Genomic DNA, 18,473 nt, shown 5'->3' on the forward strand with positions numbered 1-18,473 from the left:
ATGGTGTTCTACCAAACAGTCAGATAAGAACAAAAAAAAACAAGAAAGATTGCATTGCAAACTTATCAGTAATACAAGAACCCCAATGGATTACATTTGTACCATTTTTTTATAAACATGTAAGAGAGAAATGGCCAAAACTGCCATACAAAAAACATCTCTTGGCACAGATTTTGCATTTCTGTCAATCAAGCAACTGGTAATGTTTAAAGAGTAGGGGGGCATATTTAAATATATACTGTACCGTATATAGAAGAGGGCTCACTTCATCCATCCCTGTCATTCAGTTCACAACTGGGTGATACACGGCAGCCATTGTTGCTCAATAATGTGCTAGATCAGAGAAGTGAGAAATTGATTCTCCAAGTGAATTAAAGTGGAGAGCTAGGCCGGCAGGAGTTTGCAAGCCAAGAATAACATTGAACACTTGTATCTGGTCTTAAGCCCCTACTGTAACTGTGCCATAGAATGTTTGCAATTTTAACAACCAAGCAGTCAGGAACTCAATTCATCACCTCAGTAATGACATCTCCTACAGGACGGGGCCTTCCAGACCGCAGCATACTGGTCTGGAAGTTTTGTTCTAGAGGAAAGCATACCATCTATTGTTCCACAAACACTACTTATAGCAGCGGCCTGGCTTTCCTTGTCGTTGGAGGTCTCCCCACCTCGTTATGACTAGGCAAATCCGTGCTTATCTTCTCAGATCAGGGTAGGAGATAGTAAGGCTTCTGTCTTTTAAGTATTTTTACTACAGAAATACCTAAAGGTCTGCCAGTGAAGCCACAAGGCCCACCAAGTCACCTTTAAGAACCAGGAAACCTTTTCTTTGTACACTATAGTTAGCATTCGCCAACTGAACAACTACAGTTGAAATTGCTTTAAGCTTAATGCAAAACATGATTATTCAATATGATGTGTGAAAGTCCATTCTTTAAAACTGTAGTTCTTATCAAACTAATGAGGTTAAACTACATTAAATCATATGTGAAATTACAATTAATCTTCTGGATAATAAGTAAAGGTAAAGGAACCGGTCATGTAAATATTCAGGAAAAAATGATCATTTATGATATCAAGAAGTAAATATGTCCTGTCAATCAGCATTCGCAAACCAATTTGCTCTTTCTGCCAACAGTAATTATAAAACATGAATGCTGTACCCTTGTCTCAAACGTAGAATAGTCATCCGTCTTACATAAAATTGTGTATGAAATGGGATGTTGGAATCTGCACACTTTTTAAACAACTGATAACCCATGTTTTGACTTTCTTTTTTCTATTGGGCAATAATAGGAAATCTTTTAGTGTTTAGATTGAAATGCAGAACTGTACTGAGAGGGAAATTTCTGAACAAAAAAAATGATACACCATAGCTTTTTAAATATCAGCTACCATATAATATAATTGATTGCACCATTTTTAATTTGTAAAAACAGTCGTTTAAAATCCATAAAGTTACACTTTTATAATCTGCTTTTCTGACTTGCACGTAATTGAAAAACCAGCCAATGTGTATGTAAACACTGTCCTCTAGTGGATTTGCCGTGAATTCCCGTGAAACCTGGAAAAAAATTACTCGAAAGCTATTATTTTCCATTTCCCGTTTAAAAGAATAATTCACTAGAATCAGTAATAGACTTTAATATAGGTATGTATTCAAGGATAGGAAGGAGAGTTGATGCCATTGTTCAGGCCTATAGTGAAATCGCTGTTTTAAGAAAGCGAAGGATGGTATTCTTTGCCCTTATTCACAAGTGCGATAATAGTAATTCCTTATGATTTATGAAGCACTTTAGAGGAAATGGGGACTCACCTCCACCACCACCAATGTGCAGCACTCACCTGGATGAGCGCCACAGTGCGCAATTACGCTCACCACACACCATGCTATCACTGACAGATGTCATATAATAATGATGGTATCAGTGGGGAGGAAAACAGGGTGATGAAACCGACTCATAGATGGGGATTATTAGGAGGACATGATTGGCAAAGGCCGATGGAAATTTGGGCAGGACGCCGAGGTTACACCCCTACTCTTTTCGAGACATACCCTGGGATTTTAAATGAGGACAGAGTCAGGGCCTCGGTTTTACGTCTCAGCCAGGGCGTTTTGACACTAAAGTGTTCCCGTCACTATACTGAGGCATTAGAGCCCGAACAGACCGCAGGGTGAGCGCCACCTACTGTCCCCTCTAATACCCCTTCCAATAGTAACCTTAGGTACTGGCCAAGCTCATACCCGCTTAGTTTCAATGGGCTGGCGGTTCTAAGTTGTAGGGTGATGTGGCTGCTAACGATAAAGCAGATTTCCAGCAAGCAAATTAAGTTGTCTGAAAAATACATGAGAAACTGGAAAATACCCTCTCAAAATTCTACTTTAGAGACGATTATATGAAAAAGAAAACAGCGAGGGTATCGCACCTTCTCTAGATTCCACAGTAGCAATCTCTGTTTGTAACCACTACTGTAAATTCAGTCATACTATGATTTTCACACAAGGGTTATTATATTAAAACGCTACAAATTGCAACTGTACATTTCAACACTGTTCCTTTTTGTTTCTTCCTCACATTGTTAATTTTATTCTATGCTATTTAATCATCCATTAGGTTATCGCCGAGTGTAGGAATAGGGTGCAGAACACACAATTTGGAAATGTCGGTGCCTGTTCGGTATGTCGCCGTTCCTGTTTGTTTCAAGACAGTGGCCTACTGTGTGTGGGTAATTTAATTAATTTAACATCCTTTATTCTTTAAGTGTTTCAGTTTTGCGAATAACTTAAGTCACACCAACAGTAAAAAAAAACGGTTCCAAACTTTCGTGGGAATTGTTTCTTATGGAACCGCCCTCCCCCCTTACCTCTCGCGTAATAACAGCAATCATCAGTGGCAGAAGCTGGGATAGCTAGAGACGAAGCTAATGGGGATCCAGAAGGAGAAGCGTTTAAAATGGTTTGGTTTACTAGTAATTATTACTGTTTTTTTCCTAATTGGATTTTTAATAGGTAAGATATTCTTTTCTTATTATTGTGAAGTAATGTGCTTTTATATCTCGCAGTAACTTAAAATATTTCGTGCCGATTTACCTTGGAATACATTTACTATTCATACCAAGCAACAGTGTTTTTTTATGATGAAACTAAAAATGCAACTTCGCAGAAGTTTGGGGGATAGCGTATGTCAGTAAATGTATTTAGTAACTGGTGATCATTAGGAAGTTTGGACTTGCATCTAACTGTTTGTAAATCATAGTAATAAAAATAACTGAGGAACTTCTTAAAAATAATTTGTTTAAATCGTTAGAAGCTCACAGGAGCTGCGACCTTCCATTGTAATATATGCATTACTCCTGTTATTTGTCTTTCTTTGCTGAAACTTTGAAGGCAAGGATTTATTGAGATTTTGGATTGACAGGTATTTATACTTAATACTTAAAAGTATTTAAAGTATGTCGAAATATTTATATACCATAAAAAGTAAACAACGTTTTGTAAACATAACAATTAAGAAGCAAAAAATTTAAGTGTTTAATAGTTCCGCTAGAAATATAAATCTAAAACAGATTGCTTGCTCAACATAAACGAAATAAGTATGAAACTGAATAGGGGCAGCATGGTGGGGTGTGGTTAATACTACTGCCTCGGTGCCTCGAGTTCAAGTCTGTACTTGGGGTGCTATATGCATGGCGTCTATAGTAGGATTTCTCCCAAGTGCTCCAGTTTATCCCTACAGTCCAAATACAGTACGTAATGGTAGGTTAATTGACTACTATCCCTGGTGAGAGTGTTAGTGTATCTGTGTTTGTGCCTGTCTGCCCTCTAATGGACTGGCGTCACGTCCAGGGTATACCCTGCCTTGCGCCCGATGCTCCGGCTGCCCTCCGAGCCTGAATTCGAAGAAGCAGTTAGAAAATAGATGGATGAATGAAATATAATTGAAATATTTATAGAAGAAGATACAAAATGAGAATTGTAATTCATAATCTCTAATTGAAAGACAGCTTTCAAGTACTACTGTTAATGCATGTGAAATTCCCAATAAAACAAGCTCTGGTGAGACGTGTCCATTCTTGAATTATGGGTCTAATTGTGTAAATTGTTTTTTTTTGTTACTTTTTTATATAAAGGATGGTTTGCTAGGCCCAAGGCATCCAATTATGAAGGACCTTCTCAGAGTTTCCTGAAGGAGTTTCTCAGTGAAATGAAAGCTGAAAACATCAAGCAGTTCCTCAGGTACCATCAATTTTCATTTCCTTTTTAGACTAAATATAGTGTTTTATGGGACAAAAAATGTTGATACCCTATAGCCAAAAAAACCCCAGAACACTTAGTACCTTGAGGTTTAGGAAAGGCTAAGATTTTAAATGTAGTAACTTTATCTAAAACATGTATATTAATGTAGAACATGATTGTAACTTTCTCTTGGAGCTTCAAACCAGAGATAGAAGCTGCCTCTTCCAATGTGCGCCAAATGTGGTGGGGTATTCAGACAAACAAACCATAAAGCTATAATAAGCAGTGTTACATCCACTGATATGGATTTCTTTCTCCCGGATGAGTTTAATGCCTATTACGCTCGGTTTGAGAAGGGAATCACGGAACTGCTGCCACTAATGTTCCCAGCTGCTGATGATAACGCAATGTCTGTCACGGAGGCTGCCATCAGGGCAACTTTCAGACGGGAGAACATACGGAAGGCATCTAGCCTGGATGGCATTCCTGGATGGGTCCTTAAGTCCTGTGCAGACCAATTAGCCAGGGATATTTTTAATCTTTCACTTTTACAATCTTCTGTTCCCGTGTGTTTTAAGTAAACTACCATTTTATCAGCAGTGAACAAAAGTACTGCGAGTTGTTTTAATGATTACAGATTGGTAGCACTCGAATCTACTGTAATGAAATGCTTTGAAAGGCTGGTAATGAGGCATACTGTATTAACACAGTGGTACCTGAGTGCTTAGATCCACTGCAGTTTGCATACCGGCGTAAAAGGTCCACTAGTGACGCTATTTCCTGGCTCTTCACACTGCCCTGGTTCATTTGGATGATAAAGACATATACTTCAGAATTCTATTAATTGATTACAGCTCTGCATTTAAGACTATAGTCCCATCAAGACTAGTCAAGAAACTTAATGACCCAGGCATCAGCACCTCTCTCTGCAGTTGGATTATGGATTTCCTGACTGGCAGATTACAGACTGTGTCAATGTGAGTGTGTCAGTGTGACTGTGAGAGTCAATGGAAAGGTTTCTTCCATGCTGTCCATCAATATAGGTGCCCCTCAGGACCGTGTGCTTAGCCCACCGCTATTTTCCACGTTTACCTACGATTGTGTGGCCAGACACAGCTCCAACGTCATCTACAAATATGCTGATGACACTACCATCATTGGTCGAATCTCCGGTAGTGATGAGACAGCCTACAGGGAGGAGGTCAGAAAGGTGGTGTAGTGGTGCCCCGACAATAATCTTTCCCTCAACGTCAGCAAAACCAGATACTTGTTCATTGACTTTAGAGAGTAGGGTGGGGACCACGTCCTTATTCACTTCAGTGGGGTGGCTGTAGAGATGGTTAGCAGCTTCAAGTTCTTGGATACCTTCATTACCAATGATTTAACATGGTCCCAGCATATAAATTGGGATACAAAGAAGGAGTATAAGGAGCTACAAAAAAGGCACAACAGGGCCTTTACTTCCTCAGACAGTTTAAAAAAAATGGTCCATCTTAAACTATCATTACTATGTTGCGCAGGTGTGCTATTGAGAGTGTGCTCACGTGTGGTATTACAGTGTGGTTTGGCAGCAGTTCGTTGTCTGACCGGAAGGAGTTATAGGGGGTGATTAGGTCAGCCAACTTCATCATTGGAGTACAGCTCCCTTGTATTGTGGACATTTTTAACTCACTGTCTCAGGAAGGCTGGAAGTATCGCTAAGGATACCATCATCCTGGTTTCTCACTTTTCTCCCCCCTTCCCTGTGGTAAGCTATATAGGAGCATAAAGGCATGAACGTCCAGAATTAGAGACAGTTTCTTCCCACAGCTGTCAGATTACTGAACTACCATTGCCTCACACTGATGTTTTTTTCTCACACTGCTTGTCTGACTTTTTTTTTAAAGTTGTATGTTACTTAACTTGTTGTGACTGCTGTGGTTCTGTTTATGTTTTTGGTGATTCCCTTTAATGTCTTTGTATTGGAGCATACATGCAAAGAAGCATTTCATTGCACTTGTGTGTATGACTTATTTGAGTTTTTTTTTTTTTTGCTGTCTCTCAGGAAATTCACACAGCTTCCTCACCTGGCAGGTACAGTTCAAAACCTCCGCCTGGCAGAAGAGATTCGGGATGATTGGCTGCAGTTTGGTCTGGATTCAGTGGAGATTGTCCCCTTTGATGTCCTCCTGTCCTATCCCAATGAAACCAGTCCAAACTACATTGCAATCATTGACAACCTAGGAAAAGAGGTACTTTACATGAATGTATTAGTAATCATGTCTTCCTTTACAGATCCCCAACTTTTAACTGCAAATTGTTATGTAAAAGCACATCTTGGGTCACTTGCCATAGTTCTCAGAAAGCTGATTTTGGCTGTCAACGGATATTGGCAATACAGTCAGCAAGGATAAAGACTCACCTGCAGTCTAAGTGCTTTGTATAGTTACATCTACAAATCAAAACTTTTAGTAGATAGACCCCTTCTTAGAACTGTAACTTAATTTGAAGTAAAGAAAATATCTTTTTTAATTTACGTAATAGGTGATGTGTGTGCGTTTTATTTCTCTTGATTTTTTTTTGCTTTGTAGCACTACATTATGTGAGGCTTATTTAGGAAACGGACATATCTAATATCTTATTCATTAAAAGATGTGAAGTTTAGGGTAAGTAAACTCAAAGATAACTTGTCTGAACCCAGGCTGTATTACGTACCATCTAGAGTTGTTGTATAAGCAGTATTGGAGTTCAAAGGTGTAAAGTCCATGCATTAGCCCATAGTAATGCTAGTACTCAGTAACTGCTCAGTGTACTGGATGAATCATCTTAAGCAGCTTGCAGAAGGATACAACAACAAGGGCTGCATTAAGGGGTTGGTCCCATGACCCTCTGATAACCTCTGGTTATCCCAGAATGCTAACCATTACTCCATGCCTGTAAATGTCATTTGTGATGTTGTTAGGCACAGCAGGAAGAAACTAAAATGTATAAGCCAAATCACTTGTGAGACTGGGATTATCACAGATGACTTCCATTACTGTTAAGCACCATCCTTATTACCTCTGCTTACTGTGTGTTAAAGCTAATGTAGAGGCCAGTTTAAACACATTAGTCATTACAGTTTAAAATGTTGATACAGCAGAACCTAAGCCTTCAACAAACCATTAAACTGTGTAAGACTGAAGTTTGCCTGTAAAGATTAGCCAGTCAAATCAAGATTGTTGACCATAATCTTAGTCAGATGACAGTCACTATGCACAGTAGAAACATCTTTCATTAACATGAATAACTGTCACTTAAAAATAAAATAAACCTTTAAGAATTATCAACACTTGATAACACAACTGTTTAAATTGAACACAACATTGGCATTTGCTCCATGCCACTAATTTATGACACATAATAAATATATTTGCTTATGAAATGGAAAAACATACTCATAATCTGTGAGTTCAAGAAAGACAATAATGTTATCTCTAATAGAGGTGCCATGTTGCAGGGTGGTTGGCCCAGTGGCCCAGTGGTTACCATTGCTGCCTCGCAGTACTGTGGCTCCGGGTGCAATTTTGGTGCTATCTGTGTGGTGTTCTCCCTGTGTTCACATGAATTTCCACCAGGTGCTCCAGTTTCCTCCCATAGTTCAAAGACATACTGGCAGGTTAATTGGCCTCTGGAAAACAATATCCCTGGTGTGAGAGTGTGTCTGCCTTGCTATGGACAGGTGTCCTGTCCAGGGATTATATCCCGCCTTGTACCTGTTGCCTGCTGGGATAGGATCTGCCTCCTCCCCGATCCTGCATTGGATTAAGTGCTTAGAAAATTAATTAATTGATGGATGGATCAGCCGTTACATAATATACAGAAGGCATTTTTGAAACATCATATTCTATTAAAGCCATTACCTTTATACTGTAGGTTTATGGTTCCTTTAAGTATTATTTTTGTGTGTGCTTGCTCATGTCTTTGTGTGTGGTTCAACTGAATTACAGGTAATGCTCAGTATAGGTTAAAGTGTAAGGAGAAAGTCAAACATCAACAAATGTTAGCAATATGTTGTTCAGAGTTGGATACTATAACAAACTGCAAGAACGTCTCCATGAAATGAAACATCTGGCTGCATGGAAAAAGTAAAAGGATCATAAGTTTATTAATCAATATTTTATTAGGGACAGAAATAGCCTTGAGTTGCTTCAGTCATTTTATTCAAACGTTCCTAGATTTCAGTGATTAGTAGTAACCTTTACGTCAATTTCTGCATTTTATTCTGAGATTTGCAAACTGCACATTATTGGACAAAATGTAATTGAGTTTGCAAATACATCTCAAAAATTGACCTGGACTGTATATGTTAACATTTTGTAGAGAATAATATTAAGAAGAATCAGAGGTTTAATTAATACTTGTATTACTATCACTTTTATTGTGACTCAACAAGGGTGTCCATAATGTAATATAGAAAATTTTTTTCTCAAGAATAATTATTGCGTTTTAAGTGGCTTTATTTATAATAATATTGTTTGAAAGCTTAAGGTGAAAGAAAACGGTATTTTCTGTAATAGCATTGATTTCTAAATATCTGAAACAGTAGACATTAATTATTTTTCATGTGCATGGAAGTACAATTAAGTTTCCTTAAGTTAAGTCAAATGTTTCCTGACGTTTATCTGAAACTGTGGAGCCCAGTATAAATTTACTAAGTTATCTTTCAGGTTTTCAATACCTCTTTATCAGAGCCTGTTCCTGAAGGGTATGAAAATATTTCCAATATTGTGCCCCCCTACAGTGCATACTCTGCACAAGGTCAACCTGAGGTAATTGTTTTCTTATCACCTGTATTCTGAGCATACAGATTTAATCAGTCATCTTTTTAATTGTGCATAACTTTTACTTGATGCATTAAATAATATATTTTTTCTTATTATATAGATTAACATTAGATAAATAGATTGTATTTGTCTAATTTGCCAGAGTCCTGTTGTATGTCTTCTTTTGTCAACAGGGAGAACTAGTTTATGTGAACTATGGCCGGACGGAGGACTTTTTTAAATTGGAACACGAAATGGGGATTAATTGTTCTGAGAAAATTGTTATTGCAAGATACGGAAAGATCTTCAGAGGCAATAAGGTGAGAGTCTCTTTTTTTAAAGTTGTCACACCTGGCCGAGCCAAGCTCGCAGTCCCTGGTCTCCGCAGCAAATGGCCGCATTCGCACGCAGACTCAAACACCTCTCGGTGCCATGAGAACATGATCAGGTAATAATAATAATAATAATAATAATAATTGCTTACACTTATATAGCGCTTTTCTGGACACTCCACTCAAAGCGCTTTACAGGTTATGACAGGGACTCCCCTCCACCACCACTAATATGCAGCATCCACCTGGATGATGCGACGGCAGCCATAGTGCGCCAGAACGCTCACCACACATCAGCTATCAGTGGGGAGGAGAGCAGAGTAATGAAGCCAATTCATAGATGGGGATTATTAGGAAGCCATGATTGGTAAGGGCCAATGGGAAATTTGGCCAGGATGCCGGGGTTACACCCCTACTCTTTTCGAGAAACACCCTGGGATTTTTAATGACCACAGAGAGTCAGGACCTCGGTTTTACATCTCATCCGAAGGACGGCGCCTGTTTACAGTACAGTGTCCCCATCACCATACTGGGGCATTAGGACCCACATGGACCGCAGGGTGAGCGCCCCCTGCTGCCCCTACTAACACCTCTTCCAGGTAGGCTGTCTGTGCTGCTTTCCCACACTTAACGGGTAAATTACCTCATCAGCACCAGATCCTTAAGCCCTGCCCTGTCCTCTGTCATTGGATTATCACCCTGAGGGTCTCGGAGTGCTTGTCTGTGTTTACTCCAGCCATCCTCCTGAAACTACCTGAACCTTTAAACCCGGGAACCCCTTCCGTATTCAGTGTGCACAGCACACAATCTCTATTTTGCCTGTCTGCGCAGCTCATCCCCCATTCTTCCTGTCTGAACTGTGTTTCCTCCACCCTGCCTGTCTGCTTGCTTTCACCCTGACTTAGCAATTGGATTCCTCAGCCTGCCTTGTATCCACGGCATAACACAAGTCATTCACACTTGCCTCCAAACCCCAGCCCTAGTGAAGTCTACTACAATGCATCAACGATCCCCACACTATAATGTCTCTCTACTGTGTTCTAGGTGAAGAATGCTATTCTTGCCGGTGCAAAGGGTATCATCCTGTTCTCAGACCCAGCAGATTACTGTGCTCCAGGGGTAGATGTTTACCCCAATGGGTGGAATCTCCCAGGGGGTGGAGCTCAGCGAGGGAATGTGTTAAACCTCAATGGAGCAGGAGACCCCTTAACCCCAGGGTACCCAGCCAAAGGTAGGTCCTGAGAAACAAGTAAAGAAGTTATAGATCTTCCTTTAATTCTGGTCTTCACAATTTTAGTGAAGAGCGGGGCCTTCAAAAGAGAGTACCCGTCCAAGTGCAGAGGACAGGCAAGAGGCTTTACCATATTATCTTAAATTTTACTTCACTTTATTTCACTTTTAGCAAAGGAGGAAGTAAACATAATTGTCATTATCACAGTGTATTGACAAACTACTATTTGATCCTCAGTTTTCTCTGGAGCAAAAATAGAATTTTGGAAAAGTCTCAAAGATACGGTGACTTTTAGATTTCAAAAGATAGCGACATAATTTAAATTTTATAAATTAAAAAAAAATTATGACAACATCAAACATTTTGTATAGGTTTGTGATGTTTTCCTTTATTCAGCACCCAGTGAAATGTGTTATTCTTATGGGAGCCTTCTCAAGTGAACATCCACTTTTCTTCACAGAATATACTTACAGATACAGTATAGATAAAGCAGTGGGTCTTCCTAAAATCCCTGTTCACCCCATTGGATACCACGATGCTGTGCATTTACTCAGGTGGGTAAAGAGAAAGAACATATTAATTTTTTTCACACTGAATATGCTACTTTTTCCATACTGGTTTTTATTTTAATAATTTGACTCCAGAGTGGTGTTTCTCAAAGTGTCGTGAAATAACAACATAAATATTTTCCTCTGGTACTATGTGTTATTCTGTATTGGCTTTTGACAGGAATATGGGTGGAGAAGTTCCCCCAAACAGCTGGAAGGGAGCCCTCAATGTTTCCTACAGAATTGGACCTGGTTTTGCTGGAGAGTTTGCCACACAGTAAGGACAGCTTTTTCTTCAAGCTTAGTAAATAAATTCTGCAGGGTAGCTTTGCCAGTCAATAAAGAATATATTTCTGCCATGTGACTTCTTACAGTACATTACCTTTTAAGTTATCTAGTCGTATGAGTAACTGTAACTGAATGATCCTAGAACTTATAGCCTTAATCACAAGATGTTTATTTATTTATTAACAAAATTCTGTAACTTTTTTGTTATAAAGAGGCAAAATATTGGATTGAAGTATGAAACTTGTCTGTGATACCTGTTCATTACTTTGAGAACAGGACTTTTATCAAGGTAAAAAGTGTTACAGATACAGTATGAGAAGTCAACTGAGACTGTGACTAGAGTACTATGACCTGTACTTATTTATTGTTGTACATGTACAGTTCAATGATACTCAAGATACAAAGCATACTGAAGTTCACTTAAGCTGAGTTATCCATTTGCAGACTTTTATTAAACTGCAAAGATAATTACAGTAAAGAGAAACTGTAAAAACATGTAACTGAAAGAGTATGATAACAACTGATGGTGCTTATCTTGCATTGTATAATGTTAATGATTTTGTTTTTGAGGGGGTGGAAAAAGGCCTGCAGAAAGTTGTATGCCTATTTACAAAAAGGTTAGATAAAACTGCATATTGTTTTCAATCTCAGAATGTGTATTTTTTATTTTGTTGTTAGGCTTCCCTATCTAAAATGATTATTTTCTTACGCAGAAAAGTGAAAATGAACGTCTTCACAAACAAGAAGGTCACAAGAATATACAATGTCATTGGGAAAATCCGTGGAGCAATGGAGCCAGGTAGTATTTTCAAGAATCTTCTTAATTCTTAATTCAGCATCTACACTTTTGGACACCTAAGTCTATTCATACATCCTGTGGCTTTGTTATCCATGCAGAACCTTGGGTCACTTGACAGTCTGATCTCTGATCTTTAAATAATGAACTGAAGTCCTACTGTCCTCCAACTTAATTTTATGGTGCAAATTAGCGTAACACAAAAATATGCAATTCTGTTGCATATTATTACATGCTTGGGCTAAGCTGGCTAGCTAAACTATTACATAACGTGACAGGTTATTCTTGTCCACCCAGGTCTAGTAGAAGGAGACTGGGACATGTCTGGACTGTGCCATCAGAGGCAAATGGAATCACTGAAAAATACTGTTTGTACAGTACCAAGGAGGTTAATTGTTCACTTATATGTTCAATAACCTTCAAAGTACTTTACCTGTGTCACAAGGACATTTGACAGTTATTTGAGTACAAAGTAGTGTAGTCTTGTATTCACAGACAGGTATGTCATCCTGGGAGGTCACCGTGACGCATGGGTATTTGGAGGAATTGATCCAACTACTGGAGCAGCAGCTGTCCATGAAACTGTAAGAAGTGCAGGAATGCTTGTCAAAAAAGGTTAGTTCAGTTTCATAAAACAAAGAGGGAAAAAAAAAACGTTATTGGATTTTGAAACCTTTTCGCCGCAGGGTCAAATGGTGGGGTAGTTCTCCAAGCTATTACGAACTTCAGGTTTTTTAACTCGAAGGGAGGGATAGGGTCCAGGGACAAAGCTCTTTCCTCTTTATGAAGCAAAACCAATGTGCCGTTGGGCGCCCAGCAAAACCTTAGGAATATCAGTCCTCCACATTTCAAGAAATATGTCTATTTTCATTTTACGTTTCAGCCTTTACTTTGTAAGTGTTCTATGAAAAAAAGTATTTTAGTATTATTACAGTGTAGTAACATTTTATGTGTTTAGGGTGGAGACCCAGAAGATCAATAATTTTTGCAAGCTGGGATGCTGAAGAATTTGGATTGCTAGGCTCCACAGAGTGGGCTGAGGTATTTTATATCAGTTCCAAGCATTTTTGAGCCAAAAACAAATACTGTAAGAGACAGGCCTGTTTGCCCCTAACATTTATGAATTGCAGCTTGGCAGACACGATTAATTTAAAATAAAGACATTAGTTACCCTGAATTGTGATTATTTAAATAAAATTCTGGAATGCCTGTAAAAAATTTACTGTAGTGTCTTAATGACATTGAAAAGGGCATAAAATTACTGTATTGTGCTTCTACTGTATACTGTATACTATAAAAAAATATTATTTGCTTCTATATAATAATGTTCATGCTAGCTGTTGTTATATCAATGTTTTCTATTTGGACAAGTCATTAAATGGGCAAAATAAAACAGTTTAATTATAAGGCTACTGTATTACTTTAAACTTGGTTTTATCAATTTCTTTCTATAACAGGAAAATGCAAAACTTTTGCAGGAAAGAGGAGTGGCTTACATTAATGCTGATTCTGCCATAGAAGGTTAGAAGGTTATGTATTGCTTTTTGATTATTTTGTTCTGTTTCTTAGTCTGAAGTTACAGGAAAGTAGTATTTGAATGTATTTAAGTATCAGCTGAAGCTTCAAAGAGATGTGTGTGTTTCAGCTAAGCTCAGTCCTCTTAAGTATTGTGGGATGATTGATGTATCTCAAGCTGTGTGTTTGTTGCTGACATGGTTGATATTTTTCAGGTAATTACACACTGAGGGTTGATTGCACACCATCATTGCACACTCTCGTGTATGACCTGACCAAACAGGTAACTCTGCACTTTTGGAGTAATTACATGTCTACCATACTTGGTATTTATTCCACTGAAAAATAGTCTGTGATTAACTTTTCCACTTTTACTTGAACTGGTTCTCAAAAACCAATGACAAGTGAATGGCCCCAAAACTTGAGGACTAAATTACAGGTTTTGGAGTAGATGTGTGGATTCCAGTTGGAGTGGTTGAAATAATTATATATAGGTTGATGTTATGTAATGTAAGATTTATTTTTAATGTAACATTAACTTGTTTGTATGTTTTTCTAAGTTTTTCTCTGTGTGTAAAACCGCTACTTTGATGCAAAAAAATTCTGAGAAGTCAGACAATAAATGTATTATCATATTTTATTGTCTTTAAGAGATCACTTCTTTTAACATACTACAGTATTTCTAAATGCTAAGTGAAGGGTTTGCATGTGGTAACCACAGAGCACATCTAATTATCTGGCAGTACAACTTTTTGGATCATGAATTTGGTTAGATCCTAATGAATGCGATAGAGGGACACATGTATTAGAAGATTTTGAGGGATAATCGTCTTGCTAAGAGAATGGCAGTCTGAACTCCCCCCTCACTTTTGCAAGGAATGAGCCAAGGAGCTGCTGCAAGAGTGTAGATTGGAGGGTTTGAGAGAAGTGCACAGAGTGAATTGCAGAAGGTGATAAATGTACTGTATAAAGGAGAGCAGAAATAGTCAAGATTAGAAACTCAATATTGGGCAAATGTTGCTGAGATGAGAATACTCAACAATTGAGTTAACCATATATTTACTAAACAAGCAATAACCTGCAGTTATTTCTATTTTAATTGTTAGAGAAAATTCTCAAGTGACATTCAGATTTCATAGTCATGATATCAAGGATATATGAAGCTGTCTCTGAGACTAATCAGTCCATTATTGGCACAACTTTGAAAACTTTTAAATTTAATTGCTCTGTTTCTGGTTGCAATAATGCTATATTTTAGTGATGTATGAATTTCTGGTTCTATACAAATATTATGTCTGAAAGTTATAGATATGTAATTCTTTTAATACTTTCAAAAGAATGTCTCCATTGTTGACTATATTATAGAGCAAAATATTTACATAGAACAAAAATCTCTGGAAGTCTGCCCTTTTATTATTTATTGGGGCAATTTCTTCAGTATATTACTTGTTCATAAAATTATTTATGATTAAGATTTACATTAATTGAAGAAGATACTTACAAAATGAATTAAAATCCATCCAGTTAGGATGTATTGTGTATCTTTTTTATATAATCATGTATGATTTCTATAGATTGCTAGTCCCGATGAGGAATATCAGGGCAAATCTCTCTATGAGAGCTGGCATAAAAAAGATAACTGGACAGAGGACCGAGATGCACCAAGGTAAAATAAGCTTTATTACTTTTACTGAGGTAATAAATCCAAAATAATTTGATTTTACTAATACTGGTTGTTAGTGAAAAAAGGTTAATGAATTATATATTAGTGACAGGATGAAACATGTCATGTTTTATTCTCTTTGTTCAGGATTAGCAAGCTTGGTTCTGGCAGTGACTTTGAAGCGTATTTTATAAGACTTGGAGTTGCTTCAGGGCGGGCAAGATACACTAAAAACAGAGTAAGAGTACTGGACTCTTATCTTTTTTTAAGGATAAGATATGCATGTAACGTATATAATGCTTCATTATAAACACAGTATTGTATGCCACCTTTTTACATTTTTAAAAAATATATAGTCCCCTTCTCCATATTTGCCTTGAACTATGTGTAAATATGTTCCCTTTTCAATATTTTCTGTATTTCAGAAAACCGAGAAGTACAGCAGTTACCCTGTGTACCACAGTGTCTATGAAACATTTGAACTGGTGAAGAGGTTTTATGATCCTTCCTTTAAGAAGCTGCTTGCTGTGGCACAGGTCCGAGGAGGCCTTGTGTTTAAGCTGGCTGATTCCCCAGTTCTTCCGATGGACTGCAAAGAGTATGCAGAAGCCTTGTGGAAATATACCAACAGCATATGTCAGCTGGCTTTGAAACACCAGGCTGAACTGTTCAAATACAAGGTTTCATTCGGTCAGTTACCAGACTCCCATAAAGAATTTTATTTGTATATGCTTGTGATTTATATGTATATTATAATATATTTATTATTATATATCTTGCATGTTCTTGTGATATGCTTTTTCTATGTTCTAGTGGCTAAATGCAAAATGACCAATTCTAATATTATACCAAAAGCCCTGATCTAATCTCTCTATTATTTCAAATAACTAAAACCACCTTTCTGTCTTTTTGGGGGGCAGGTCCTCTTTTTTCTGCAGTTGAAAACTTCACAAGAGCTGCAACAGATTTCCATGAGCGTCTCAAGGTCCTGGACATGACCAAGTAAGATTTAGCTTTTTTTGGCAGCCAGTTCTCGATCCCATCTTCACAGGCATATAATTCATAATGGGGTATTATAGTGTTGTTTGAGAAGGTAAACTGAGTAATTTTAATGATAAAGTAGTTTATATGGCTGATGTTTTAACCAAAGCAACTTAAATGTGCACCCATTTATACAATAGGATATTATACTTTCCTATGCAATACTGACAATTTGTTACCTAGATTCAGTAAACGGTCAGAGAACTTGGGACTGCATTTTCCCTTTAAGTAATTTAAACGTCACTGATACCAGTGATGTAACTAGGACTATATAGGTAAAGTGATGTTCTTAAAAGCTTTTTTATATTGTATTGCATTTTCTTTTTTAGTCCTCTTGAAATCCGGATAGTAAACGATCAATTTATGTATCTGGAAAGAGCATTTGTGGATCCTCTTGGATTGCCAGGAAGGCCATTTTACAGGTAGGAACCCTTCCTGAAAACGTTGTGTCGACAGAGGCTCCCTGCTGTTTTTCTCAGTACATTTCTTGTAATTACACTTTTGCCGGAAGCTTCAATTATCATGTGTGGTTGCAGGAAGATGATGGAATGTTCTGCATTAATATTAAAAAAAAAAAAATCGAGAGGACGTTGCCTAATTTTTACTCTTTTCATCTCCTTTGTGTTATTCATTTCATTTTGATCATAAGTGGCTCTCTCCTTTTTATAAAATGTTTCATAAACAAATGTTTGCAAGCCAACTTTATGTGAATGCATTAATGATACATTAATAGCTATTTTTTTATCCTATAGGCACATTATATTTGCTCCAAGTGCCCATAATAAATATGCAGGGGAGTCGTTCCCAGGAATCTACGATGCTATGTTTGATATCGAAAATGCTAAAGATCCACCCAGTGCCTGGGAAGAGGTCAAACGGCAAATCAGCATTGCAGCCTTCACAGTACATGCTGCAGCAATGACTCTTACTCCTGCAGCCTGAGAGGACCATAATGCAAACGGAAGTACAGCATTCTGCCAGCTGAGTCAAGAGTACTCTTGTTTTCAGTTTTCAATATTCTCCCTGTGACATCACGGATGCAGAAACCTTTTCACCAGCAAGTGATAGAAAAAATAAAATTGTATTTTATTGCTGTAACTGGGTCATTACATGATTGTGATTTAAATAGTATTTTTTAATGGAAATACATAACTTTAACCTGCATTATGACTGATGTTCCTTAAGTATTTTTAGGATTGTTTATATACTGTATGTAATTCTTGTACTTGGGGTGGTTTGGGACACCAGATGGGTTTTGGGATCTCTTGCCAAAGACAATCACTGGGTCAGCACCCCACTGTGAATATTAAGGTTGATTTCATACTATGACCTTTTCATTCCATCCAGCTGTACAAAAATGCACCAGCAAGTACTTAACTGGCCTACTGTCCCACCGAGAGGAAGATTAAGGTTGCAATGGTCCGTCACCATAGAAGACATTGGGCTTGTTGAGGGGTTTAAGGACTTTCCTTGCTTTACCTAGATCCTTTTTTAGCCATATTCACAATCATATGCTTTAAATGACTTTAGACATACAAGTATGAAACATTTTTGCATATACATTTACAATTTCCTATAATTAATTTTTCAAACAGTAAATTTATTTTATACAGAGTATTTCAATATTTCAAATTATAATCTAATATTTACACCTACATCTTCTCTTTCCAAAACCTTTCTTGGGAGATAATTTAATATTTAAAAACAAATATCCTTTCTACCCAAAACAGTATACATGCAGGCACTCGTGTTTAATACTTAAAGTGATGATGCAGACAGAAAACTGCATATCACAGCCACGATCTTAAAGCCATTACATTACAATGCCAAAAAAACCTGTGAAACAGACTAAATGAGAAATTCATAAACAGATCTGAGCCCCTTACTGTTAATAAGACCACTCTGAGGTTTTTATTCTCCACTACTGAAGGATTACTATCACCTCATTTTCTCCACCTCTGCTCCACTTTTCTCTTCTGTATTTTTTTTTACACTATAAAGGTCTCCAAACACTTTTGGTGTACATCAACATTGAAAT

The 18,473-nt window shown here is 37.6% G+C and overlaps 1 protein-coding gene across 1 annotated transcript; it reads left to right on the forward strand.

Moving 5' to 3' along the window:
* The first annotated feature begins 2,860 nt into the window (after positions 1-2,860).
* On the forward strand, positions 2,861-17,599 carry naalad2 (N-acetylated alpha-linked acidic dipeptidase 2). Its single transcript, XM_088639229.1, has 19 exons — positions 2,861-3,010; positions 4,132-4,237; positions 6,282-6,468; positions 8,926-9,027; positions 9,216-9,341; positions 10,398-10,584; positions 11,045-11,138; positions 11,314-11,409; positions 12,134-12,219; positions 12,712-12,831; positions 13,175-13,257; positions 13,674-13,737; positions 13,947-14,014; positions 15,306-15,397; positions 15,542-15,632; positions 15,820-16,084; positions 16,315-16,396; positions 16,765-16,857; positions 17,188-17,599. Exons 1-19 carry the CDS (start codon positions 2,926-2,928, stop codon positions 17,375-17,377), a joined length of 2,217 nt encoding a protein of 738 aa, XP_088495355.1. The 5' UTR covers positions 2,861-2,925; the 3' UTR covers positions 17,378-17,599.
* The last annotated feature ends 874 nt before the right edge of the window (positions 17,600-18,473 follow it).

The sequence above is a fragment of the Lepisosteus platostomus genome, chromosome 7 (genome assembly GCF_059453375.1).
Source record: "Lepisosteus platostomus isolate fLepPlt1 chromosome 7, fLepPlt1.hap1, whole genome shotgun sequence".
In the NCBI taxonomy this organism is placed as follows: Eukaryota; Metazoa; Chordata; class Actinopteri; order Semionotiformes; family Lepisosteidae; genus Lepisosteus; species Lepisosteus platostomus.